The 12,856-nt window shown below is 41.7% G+C and overlaps 1 protein-coding gene across 1 annotated transcript in view; it reads right to left on the bottom strand.

The window, feature by feature from the left end:
- Window positions 1–12,856, bottom strand: part of PPP1R21 (protein phosphatase 1 regulatory subunit 21) — a 62,021-nt gene that overhangs the window by 39,875 nt on the left and 9,290 nt on the right. Inside the window, exons 2-7 of the mRNA XM_029937322.1 lie at window positions 12,442–12,510; window positions 9,015–9,161; window positions 6,621–6,719; window positions 5,335–5,499; window positions 5,101–5,159; window positions 4,010–4,104 (exon numbers count right to left, since the gene is read on the bottom strand). Coding sequence (XP_029793182.1) covers window positions 4,010–4,104; window positions 5,101–5,159; window positions 5,335–5,499; window positions 6,621–6,719; window positions 9,015–9,161; window positions 12,442–12,510 — 634 coding nt within the window. The remainder of the gene's footprint in view (window positions 1–4,009; window positions 4,105–5,100; window positions 5,160–5,334; window positions 5,500–6,620; window positions 6,720–9,014; window positions 9,162–12,441; window positions 12,511–12,856) is intronic.

The raw sequence follows: 12,856 nt of genomic DNA, 5'->3' as shown, positions 1-12,856 counted from the left end.
CACCTGGATTCCAGCCTGGGCAGTAGAGAGAACTACCCCCTACCTCCCCAGGTACATTGCAGCTGTAGGTGACGTCAGAGTTCAGGGTATGAAAGTGCCGGTGTGTGTGAATGGGGAGGTGGGCAGAGGCAGGCTGTTCAGAAGATGCCCCCGCCTCCCCACTCAACCAGGTACTGCATAGAACCATCAGGCCGTACTCTCGACCTGGACAGGGTCCCCTCGGGACAGGTGGCCAACCCCAACTGGGACTCCTCCCCCAGTCCCAGGTAATAAACTACGGCACAGGAGAGAAGGGGTTGCTGGGCCATCTAGGAAGACCTGGGGAAGGGGCTGGGACTGAGGAAGATAAGGCTGTCATCAAGTGGGGGGCACTTTTAGGGATGTCTGTGGGGAAACCAATGTGAATTCCAAGGGTGACCTGGGCAGGCAGCAGGCGTCTGTGGGCCAGACGGTGTAGCTGCTGCTGCCCTGGGAACTCTGGTTAGGGCAGTGGGGTGGCGGCGGGTGGAGACACTGAGGCCTGCACTGCCCTCTGCAGACGAGCCTGCTCCCTTTGCTCCCGCGAAATCAGCTTTTATAAAGCCACAATCATCGTATAAGACAATAATGGAATTTATATGGAATCAGCTATTTCTCTGATAAAGTAATACTTTCAAATTTTTCTTATGGAGTGTGAACTCACAACTCTGAGATCTATCCAGCCAAGCATCCCCCCAAATTTTGTAACTTTAAGATAAACCCTGAGTTTCTGTTTCTAAGAAACCATTTCAAAAACTTGAGGCCTATCACGATTACTTACGCCCATGATATCCTTGCGGTCTTCAGTCATGCTCCCTTTTAAAATCATCCCGCCCACAGTTGCCATACCAATCATCCAAAAATACCACTGTTTTCATGACAGTACGATATGTGACAATCTACCATGGTCTGCTACTGCTGACCCCAACAACTCAATCCTAACTTTTCTGGGTTGGTCTCATCTTTCTCACAGTCCTTCTCTCTACCCCAGACTCCATCATCAACCTCTGTTAGCTTCACCTGGCCTCACACTTCAATCCCCGCCTCCATCTCTATGAACCTCTGCACACCACTTCAGCCACTCAAACCTCCCCTCTGCCTGATCCTCAGCCAGAAAGACCTGCTGCCTATGCCACTCTCACCCAGGTCTCACTTACGGCCCCATTTCTACGAAGGGCTTGGTCTCCCATCCACAACTGGATTATTTTCCTCTCAGTTCTCTCTGGGCCTTGCCTGTTTTCTTTCCCATCGTTTCCAACAGTGTTCTTGCTAACACAAAAGGAGATCAGGGTCCATGACAACCTAGTTTACCAAACTTAAGTGGGCTTTAATGCTACTCCGAAATCCATGACTTCATTGCTGTGTCCCTTCCCAAGGCATCTGCTCGAAACCTTTTCCATTTTAAGCCCCAAACACTATGCCTCCTCTCATCCTCTGCTTCATAGATGGGGTGGACTCCCTTTACAATGCTATGGAGGAGCAGAGCCAAAGCCCAAGGGGTTCTTATGTTCCCTACTCTCCACCCTCGCAGTCCATGGCTTCACATATCCTGTCCTCAGCCAACCTTCCCCCTGGGTTCCCAACAATAGCCCCTTCTGATCCCTCATGTCCTAGTCCATCAACCACCCTCTCCTCCCTACATCTTCAAAATTACCTTCAAAAAAAAAAAAGCATTTGCTGCAGCTTTTTAAACTGTATCCTCATAGTGACTTCTTCCTCTTCTATCATACTGAGTCCTCTGCCTTCACCCATCCCCAGCACACAATGCCTTTTCTCTTACTGAGCTCCCATCCTTTCCCCCTGCTCAAAGGACAACATGTCTCTGCCTGTTTCCTCAGCACTCATTCACCTCTAACCCTCTGCCAGCCATCTGGTGTCCACCTCTACCCTGTGCAAAAACACTCTTCTCCAAGTCAACAAAGCACCTGCCTTTACTGTCTATCCCCGTCTCTGAGCTCCCCGCAGCATTGCTAGAACTTAGAACTGCTGCCCAGCACCACCAGGCTGAACACTGCCTTCCCTGGCTCCCATGGCACCCCATTTTCCCAACTCACCAATATCTCCACCCCAGCCTCTCTCGTTCCTGATCACAGCTCTCAAGGGTGCTGCACAGCCCCTCCCCTCATTCCCACCATTCTCAAGGCCCATCCATCCCCACAGGGTCAACGTGAGTCTCTCTCCAAGGTCTTGGCTTTATTAGAAATGCGTACACCAATAGATAGCTAGATATACACCAATCCATCTGTCAGAATATTAAACAAAGTTTTACCTCACCACCCTGCCCATAAACCTGCCTCTCTCCTGCCTCTCTGGTTTCTGTCAACAGTCCCACATCTTTCCCCCACACTCCCCCCTCACACTCCCCTGCCTGCCTGTATCTATCTCCCCAATGACTCGGGCTCCAACCTCCCTAACAGGACACCAAGACTAGCATCACAGTAGTGTGGGCCCCATGCCCATTTCAGGGCAGTCTACACCCTTACCAGACAACTCTTGTGAGAGCACAGATCTCATGGTGAAGTTCCCTGGATCAAAAGCTTCAACAACTCCACCGTGTTGTGAACTACATCCCAACTCCTTGGGTCCAGCCTTTCAGAACTCACTCGTCACTGCCCCCACCTCCCACCCACACTTAACTAATTACTGCTCATCAGACCATTACAGCACCTCTTGCCCCATGTACCACGTTCCACTCAAGTCCCTGGCTGGTTCTCCTGCCTTTCTGCTCAATAAAAGCTACAGCCCAGCTCAAAGCACACTTTCTCCAAAAGACTTCCCCAAACAACCCCTCCAGCAGTAACTTGTCCTTCCTCGGAAACCCCAACAGTCTCTTTATTGAACAAGTTAAATTGTATTTTAGACAATTCTATACATTATCTTTCCCCTTCCAGACTATAAGTTCCTTTAGAGTACCTTGATATTTCTGTCGTAGAAACTTTGTACCCCTTGTGCTCCCTACCCATCTAGGTACTCAGCAAATGATCTCTAAATCTTTCAGAACTCAAAGAAGTAACTCACACTGACATGGTGAGGATCTAAAGCAAGGTGACAACTGGTATTGGAAAGGGAAAATTAAAAAAAAAAGAGAGATCCAGAAGGAAATGGTTAGAGCCTGATGACTAACTGATACAAGGATTAAAGGGAAAATGAAATGCCAAGACTTCAAGTTTAAGGGATCAAAGTATGTGGGCGCTTCTGACATTGATGGAGAAACTAGAAACAGGTGTTGTTTTGAGAGGAACTTGGGTTTTTGATATAGTGATGACATAAGTGATTTCAGTGTTAGATCAAACTGCTGTTTTTTTCTTTGGTGTCTTTTCTTTCCTCTTTTCTTAGGTCTTCCAGAAGAAAACTTTAGGGGAAGTAAAAACTTTCGATCATGTGATTGTAAGAAGGGAAATCTGTACTTAACTGAATAAAGGCGTCAAAATTCCAAGCAACTAATTAAAATACATTGTTTTCAAGATTTAATTATTATCTAAATGTTACAAAATTGGTACCCACTATACATGTAAGTTGATTTTTTTTTAAGTTATTTTTCTTGCTCCTGGCTACGGAAATTACCAGACCATCCTCAGGATGCAGAGGAGGCAGGACTTACTAAACTCAGCTCGGTATCCACTGGGTAGGAGATACCAGGTTGAGAAGAACCATTGCCCATCTCCCTTCCCCCACTCCCTCCACCATGAGCAACTCTTCATATACAAAATTTCAGGTATTTTATGTGCAGGTAGGTTTTTCCCTTGGGATATGCTAAATATGTGCAATAAAAAATAAGTGGATTTGAGCTTTTTCCAAGAAGGTTGACTTTGGAGTCAGTCTCTCTAAAGAATATGAGGGCCAAAGCCAATCAAAAAAAAACAAAAAGAAAGCTATCTTGTGTCGAGCCAATGAAGTTTTTTGCCACATAAATTAAAAATTATTTTAATTAGTTCATTACCATAGAGAGGTTCAAAGTTGCAAATAATGGAAAACTGTACATAATACCTACTTGTATCATTAAAAGGTACTTTTTCACTGATGATTGATAAGGACTCCTCTAATCTACCTGACAAATCTTCATGAAGGTTCTTTAACTGTAATTGACTGAAAGAAAAAACATACAAAACCACATTATCACCAGTCAGACAGTGGATCCTCACTTCCTTGTTGCCACAACAGCTGGTATCAGGCTTTCAGAGAACGGTGCCTGACCCCGGGAAACACTTGCTAGGAGACAGTTATTAAAAGATGAAGATAAGAAAAATACTAAGCCTCAGTTCTGAAGCCCCTGAGACTTCTGTTGAATAACGCTGAAGACTGTCAGAATTTATCACAGTCCCAATATCTAATACAATCTTACCAGTTTATTTCCCCAAGTGTAAAGTAATCTTACAGTCATTTCAAAATCACAAATTTTCTCTTATTAGCACAGACCTGTTTGTTCAAGTATTACAGTAGTTCTTTTTTAAGTATTATATAAGATTTGACTTCCCCTTGGGCTTAAAATCTAATAATTTCTCTATTTTTGATTCTATTATGAGTATAAGTATACATCTATACCATGCATGGGATTCCACCAATGCAACTAAATTGAAGAAATTCTCATGACTGATTCTGTTAAAACCTAAAATATTAGGTCATTTACCAAATAAATACTGGAGTATGCTTTTACCACCCATCACTTTATCATATTCTAAGATTTAGGTGTCTCCAAATTAGATCACATAACCTCTATTTTATTCAAAATGGACCATTAAAAGGTTGGCACAGTGGTAATGAGTCTGTTTTCCTGCCTGGGACTATCAGAAGGCTCTCTCTTCAGTGTAGTCTGAAACAGAAAGAATCCAGTCCTCAGTACAGGAGCCCCAGGACATGATCTGTCACAGCAGCAAACGTCTGCAGGCTGAGGACTAACACACAAGCCGCTCCACCGCGAGTGTGTGCGGCCCCAGAGAGAGTAGAACTGAGGGGGACCCTGGAGATGGCCTACTCCTGGCTCATTTCAAGTGTGAGGAAATTAAGAGAGAAGAGTTGCTAAACCAAAACTCAGGTCTTCCGATTCTTACTTCAGGGCCCCTTGGAATTCACGTTTCCACATACCATTCTTCTGTTCGAAGCCGACATTCCTTGGCCTCCTTTTCTAGAGTCTGAGATTTTACCTGAATTTTAGAAGAAAAAGAAAAGCAGATGACTCAGGCTGTAGAAGAGAGCACACTTAGGGGACTCTGCAGCCCAGCGCCTCCCCGTGAATGGCTAACTCTGCATTCCGCCAGCACACAGAAGATTTGCAAGAGCCCTATCTCCTAATGTGCTCTCACCAACAGTGGGGCTTACTTCTAGTTTGGCCTTGTCATTCTGCAGTTTCTCGATAGTTTCCATGTACTTCCGCGTCAGGCCATCGACCACGGCTTGGTGCTGGGCCGCCTCCATCTCCAGGGTGGCCAGTCGACTCCTCAGCTCGGCCTCCACATGTTTGTGCTGCTCATCAGCTTCAAAAAACTAAAAAGGAAAGATCATTTTTCTCTTTTCGGGATCTCCTAATATGGACAAACGAAGAGGAAAACAACAGCAGTGACTTCATTGAGCAATTTCCACCAGTTGCATATGCTCACTACACAAAACCCACACAGGCATGATCTCAGTGGATCCTCACAGTAGGTCAGAGGTAATACTACTGTTATCCCTCCTTTACACTTGGGGAAGCCAAAGCTTCGATGGTCTACACAGCTTGTCAAATGTAGAAACGAGATGTGAACACAGGACATCCATGCCGAAGCCGAGATCTCCTTCCTCTCAGTCTCACGGATTTCTTTCAAACAACTTCTGGCATGCAGAGGGAATTCAACTGAGCAGGGTATAATTTTTCTGCTACGCTACTTCCACAATTAAATAATCAAAATTCAAATAACTGTCATTCCTAAAACAGGTCAGACTCTTTTCCTTAATAAGAATCCAGTGGTAATTAAGTATTATGAATGCTTAACACAAAACGCACTGAAGTCAAAAGCTCATTTTGTTAACATTTGTAAAAAGAAATTAATATATATTTATTTTCCACCATTTAACTATGCACTCCATTTCACAAAAAATTCAGGAAGCACAGCTGGATATATTACACTATGACTCTTAAAATATGCTGAGTGTTTGGAAGTAAACACCGATTATTCAACATTCCATAAATATTTGAGCATCTGCCAGGAGACAGAGACCCTGTCCTGGGGGAAAGCATATAAAGTGACATGGGTGCCCTGACAGACCTTACAGACTAACTAAATACAAGCCAGCTAAATATAAGTAATAACTTAAAAAACAAACACTGCTTATTGATAAGCCTCCATCTAAATGATCCATCTAATCATTTTCTAGCTAAAATGAACAGTGTCTACTATATTTATGCACTGTTAAGTTGTAAAGTTATTCTGCCATCCTCTAAACAAATGCATACTTCAAAGCACACATTCAGATTATGATATGAAAGAGATTTATATACGGACATATATACCTAACAACCACAGGAGACATTAAAACACACACAACACTCTGCCCTGCATTGCTTTTTCCACATTCCAGATTGTACGACTCATCTTTAATTCACTGGAGAAACCGAAAGATTTCCTTACTTGTATATGTAACCGTTCATTCTCTTCTATCTTCTTCTGCAGATCTTCATCAAAGACGCTCTTCTGCTCCTGACTCAACTGAGAAGACTCTCCACTTTTCTAATGGAAAGAAGAAGTTATGTCCACAAGACTTTTCATCCTTTAGAGAAACATCCGAAAGTACACAGATTTTTCTAGCATTTTAGTAGCTTGTCTCTTCTAGGTGTGCACCATTCTCAAACAATCCTGCAAGAAGTATGCAATCTATCATTTAACTTTTCCCATTTGCCACAAGTAGGAACTGCAAATACTGGAATGAATAGAAGAGCTTCAAAAGGAGATAGAGGAAACAGAAAACAGATAAGGCTCACTGTTCTTTGCAGATCAGTCCGGGAGTGCTTCTAAGAAGACATAGTAGGCCCAGAAAGCAGCAATAAAAATACGCTACAAAACATCATTTCAAGTTGATCTTTTGGTTAGGGGAAAATGACAGTTTTACAAATTTCAGGAGTCTGAGTTGTTAGACTCCTTTAAGAAATTGAAATAAATTGGGGTGCCTGGGTGGCTCAGTCGGTTAAGCATCCGATTTCAGCTCAGGTCATAATCTCACAGTTCATGGGTTCAAGCCCTGGGACAGGCTCCATGCTGACAGCTCAGAGCCTGGAGCCAGCATTGGATTCTGTGTCTCCTCCCTGACTGCCCCTCCCCCACTCATGCTCTGTCTCTCTCTCTCTCTCTCTCTCAAAAATAAACATTAAAAAGAAAGAAATTGTACTAAGTTAGCATTCACAAGAATTTATACAAAAGTTCACATGGCTTTTTTAAAAATACACAACTACATAAAATAAAGCTATTATAAATAAATGGAAGGAAAAAGCTCAAAAATCATGAAAAACACCTTCCTTTTCCTTTTTTACCAATATCAACTTTTTCTATATAGAAGAATAGCACTAGTTAAGAAAGCCAATAATGAACATTTGTTTTCATGGAATACAAGAGCTGAGACTATTCCAGGGACAGCCTAACAATGAAACTGTGTTCAGACATCAGTCACCACCCTCCTCTGCCTTTCTTGTGCCCTCACTCCTCACCTAAAATGAAGTTACTTACTGATCCAGTGCGAACCAAGGGTTGGAAAGCCCTTTGAATATAGAGTAGCTATATTAAAAACAAAACATTAAATATCCATTGTGTCTGGGACACGAGAGCTGCACAAAGGAAAACTGCCAAATGACATATTCTGGGTCACAGTCCTTCCAAAGTTGGGAAGCTTTAATTAACGTTAATTCCAAGGTGTTATCCCCAAACCTCTGGGAAAACAGCTCTCGGAGAGGACCCTGCCAACCCGGGGAGCCTGTCTGAAGTACATGTGGGTATTCCTTCCCCAAGACTCTGGCAGAATCCCCAGAACATGTGTATTCTGACAAAAGTTCCCAAGTGATTCTAACATATATCTGTTTCTACCTCACTTCCCCATTTATTTGAAAATTACCACTCTAGAGAATTCTTTCATGTAGAGGAAATGTACTAACATACGATTCTGTTGATTGCCTATCATATGGCAGAAACAGTTCCAGCCACTTTTACAGGATCCCAAGTACTACTCAACAAACCTGAGCGTGTCCTCAGTGCTGATGAGGAAACTGGGGGTGCAAAGAATTCAAGCCTCAGCTTAACTCCAAAGCCTGTGCTCTTCCCTACACTCCACGCTGCTGTGGGGGAGCCGTGTGCCTCCTTCTTCCCTCCCTCCCTCCTCCTCTTGCGGCCTCAGGCCACCTATTTGCCAGGTGCTGCTCCACATACACACAAGACTTAAAAGTTCCATCACCAGCCCCTATCCCTTCAAAAAATGCAGCTTCTCAGGCACAGAATGCTCAACAGTATAGACCGCCCGTCTCCCGGCAGTGAGAATCTTGTCTTACTATACAAACTATAATGGAAAAAGTTTATTTTAACTTGACCACACAAGAATCCTAAATTGGCCTCATAAAAATGAACACTAAGAAATATCTGCAGCAAATTTACAAGCATAAATAATGAGTATTTCGACTGCTGCTTTCACATGAGCTGTTACACTTTAACACGGTCTCTCATTTTATTTGCCCTGCCTTGAGTTAACAGCAACTCAGTGTAACTGAAAGATATCCGTAATTTTGACCAGTATGAGATATTCCTTTCACTTTTTTCCAGACATTAAATCCAACATGTACATGTTTACTCCTCATAAGTTATTTAACACTATCTTTCATATAAAAAATGCTTCTAATATTAAAATATATATTAATAGTAAATGTCTGCTTCCTTGACCCGACATCCAGCCACCATAATGAAAAATTAGGGCATTTGGAGGTAAAGTGTTCTGTTAAAAGCCAGATGGCCCTTAGCCGTCTGTACCTAGCAGACACTTTGACCTACCTTGTTCTTCTTGCCTCGAGGTTCACTTAGAGCCAATTCATCTTGAAGTAGTTCTACCCTCTTGGCGAGCTGCAGATTTCGAAATGTCAAACTGTCCATTTCCTGCTGCAGTTTTCTCAATGACTGATCCTTCATTTTCAGTTGTTCCTACATTAGAGTGAAAACAGACCATTCCTTACAATTTCACCTTAAGGTTTAGAGGTAATGAAATTATTTTTGTTTCACTAAAATATCATTAAAACCTCTTGCTGCAGGGAATTCATGTTGTATGTTTATCATGCCAGTTCCATGTTTTTAGCTGTATTGTGACAAAACCATTTTTTTTGGCCAAACCAAGTAATTTTAAAAAGAAAAGAAAAACAGCATATATACTGAAGTAACAGTCATCAACTTAAAGTAAAAAACCTACAACTATATGTTGCGCATAACGTTGTTGCATATGTGTCTGGTGGTGAGGAAGCCCAAAGCCTGAGGCTACAATTTTATAAACTTGAAATGTGAGAGTGAATTTCATGCTCTCTGATGACGCCCTTCAGTAAGAATGGGAAGCAATTTATTTGCATTCATTTATTTTCCCATAAATCCTCCCTGAATTTAACTCAGCCAAAATGAAGTCTTTCCAAAACAATGGATTTTAAACTATTCTGATTTATCAAAGTCAAAAATCAGCATTATCTTAACAGAATAGTTTTAGATGCTGTTTGTCCTACAGCAATTACTTTAAAGTTTCAAGTGAAAATAGAAACAAAATCTAAAATCTAAACAACACATATTCTGCTGCCGATTCTGAACTGTTTGTACCATAATGGGGTAGGAAAATGGAAAGCTAGAGAAATATTTAGTTTCACTCTATTTTTAAAAAATATTATTCTCACTAATTTTACTTATGACGTTCTGACAACTTTGTGTTCACTGGTTATCAAACACAGATGACCAAATACTACTATGTATTTAAAGAAGTGTAGTTTTATTACTTCCACTGAAAAACCACTGCAATGCTAAGTTGAGGTCAAGCTTAATGATAAGGTGACATAAGTATATTGAAACAGCAACCTAGAAACCAAAGGTTGGCGTCTGCAATCTACTGATACTATTTGCATGGTGAGAGCAGCCGAACCATGGAACCATCGAATAATGTTTCCATGAAGGAGAGAAACAATTTTTCTTTTCCATTGTTTTTAGTAAGCCCACATTTTTTTTAAATAAACTAATGTTCCACACGGAGCTCAAACTCCTGACCCTATGATCATGATATGGAACTCATGACTGTATGCTCTACTGACTGATCCAGCCAGGCTCCCCTGACTCAGTAAGCCCTTAATTTTTGCTTGGAGTTTAATGGTAAACATAGACCTGCCCATATCCAAATTATCATATATTTCAAATTAAAGAAATCCAAATCAATGAATGCTTCCAGTATCTAACAACTCACTGAAGAGGCAAACCCAATATATCAAAAAGCCTGCTTTAACAGAAGGCATCCTAATATTCCCATTGAGCAAACCAGCAAATTGCCATTCTTACTATAACTGTAATGACTACAATGAATAGTACAACAGAGTTATTTCTTTACATCCTTACAATTACCAGCTGACTAATTCTTCAACTCCATTAACCAATCATTAATTTCAGAAGGCAGCTCTTTCAACCTCTCTGTAAACCCTAGTTTCGGCAATGGGAGATGACGATAATGTTATCTGCCCTCACAGAGTTGTGTGACGATGAACTGACAGAACAGATGTAATGCGCCTGGCGCAATGCCTGATACACAGTGAGAGCTCAATAAATAGTCACCGTCTCCAACGTCGCCACCACTGCCACCATCGCAGACTTAATCAAACAACCAGCAAGGGGATGCTGTCACAGGCTGGAGTGGGCTACTAAGACACTCCGGGAAATATCTTCCCCAGTTTTAAACATCATTAAGAGAGAGGGAGCCTAGGTGGTGCGGTCGGTTAAGCGTCCTGCTTCGGCTCAGGTCATGGCCTTGTGGTTCATGAGTCTGAGCCCCGCATCAGGCTCCTCACTGATGGTGCAGAACCGGCTTGGAATTCTCTCTCCCTCTCCCTCTCTCTTTGCTGCTCTTTCTCTCTCAAAATGAATTTTAAAACTTAAAATAAATCAATAAATAAACATCATTAAGAGAGATAATGACCACTTCTTCAATATTTAGGCAAAATAAGAACTTGACTAACAAATCCTGACTATAAAGCTCATGTTTACTAATCTTGGCTCGGGCGCAGAGAGTTATGGAAGTCTGGGTATGGGGCTCTGAGCCACTCAGCGCTGAGTCCACACAACAGCACCCGAGGAGGGGGCGCTCTCAAGACTGAGTTCTCTAGGCTAGGGTCCAACACTACACGTAAGAGGATATATTTCTGGGTTACCCAAGAGGAACCACCCAGGACAGGACGCTGGTCGGGGCTGCTCCAGGATGACGTAAGAGTGAAGGGAACCCTAATCCCTTTTGTCTAAAAATCGGGCAAGGGAGAGAGTGAAAAATGACATAGACAATATATTTAACTGAAACAGGCTAAGAAGAAATCTATATCCTAGAATTAATTTATCCAATTAGAAATATCACTTAGCAGAGGTGTCTGGAGGGCTCAGTCGGTTGAGTGTCTGACTTCAGCTCAGGTCATGATCTCGCAATCCGTGAGTTCGAGCCCATATCAGGCTCTGTGCTGACAGCTCAGAGCCTGGAGCCTGCTTCAGATTCTGTCCCCCTCTATCACTGCCCCTCCCCGGCTCGCACTCTGTCTCTCTATGTCTCTCAAAAATAAACAAACATTAAAAAATTTAAAAAATATGTATCACTAACAGTATTTATGACATACCTCCTAGAATGAGATAAAAACAAATTCCTTCATTTCCTATCATATTTCTCCCCTCAGTGAACAAAGATGCTGATGACAAAATGTATCCCTCAGAGTAACCTGATTTACACAGGTTATTACTATTAAACAGCTCAACCCAAAAGCAAGATTAAATGCAAGTTTAAAAGCAAGACTAAATGATTCACACTTTTCAAATTTATTAGGGGACAGCCATCTGCTGAATGCTGGGCATATAAATATGAATAGGACACAGACCCCCCTCAGAGTGCTATCTAATAATGAAGACATATAAGAAGCCCCATTAATCCAGATAATTTTAGCTAAAGAGAGGCCGTGAGGTAGAAGAGAAAGCATAAGAGAAAGTCAAATGATACTTTTTTATACTTTTTAGCAAGGAAATCAAAGTGCATCACCTTCATATCTAAGCAAGTAGGAAAGTTAAATACAAAAAACTACATTACCTTCTCCTATCCCTAGTGAGTCAGTGTCATTGTTGGGACCTTAACAGAAAATCAGCCGAATCCCTTGCTTTGAGTGTCACCCAACACTGACTTAACCCTCACGATACAAATATGAAACAAGTTTCATACCTTTAAAGCAGCAGAATTCGCTTGTTCATCTACCACACCTTTTTTCAGGACCTGATTCTGAGCCCGAAGCTGAAAATAGAGGAGGCAATAATTAATTTTAATATAAAGCAATTACTGATAGCAAGGAAATCATTTACCATTACTTCACAGGATCATTACACTGAGTAGCCATCTTCCCACATATATATGAAAATAGAAATATTTGCCTGGAAGAGGATAGTAGATATCATCATTCTGTCATTTTTTCAGAACAGGCACAGAGGCTAAGCTGCCCAATGATGTAATACTAATCAGTGGCAAAATTGAGACTAAAATCCAGTTCTCTTGACTTCCATCCAGTACTGATTCTTTCTATAAAACCAAGTCACCCCTTTAAAAAAATAAAATAATACAATAAACTAATATTAAGTACTAA

The sequence above is a fragment of the Suricata suricatta genome, chromosome 4 (assembly GCF_006229205.1).
Source record: "Suricata suricatta isolate VVHF042 chromosome 4, meerkat_22Aug2017_6uvM2_HiC, whole genome shotgun sequence".
Classification (NCBI taxonomy): domain Eukaryota; kingdom Metazoa; phylum Chordata; class Mammalia; order Carnivora; family Herpestidae; genus Suricata; species Suricata suricatta.
This window is presented reverse-complemented; position numbering and strand designations above follow the sequence as displayed.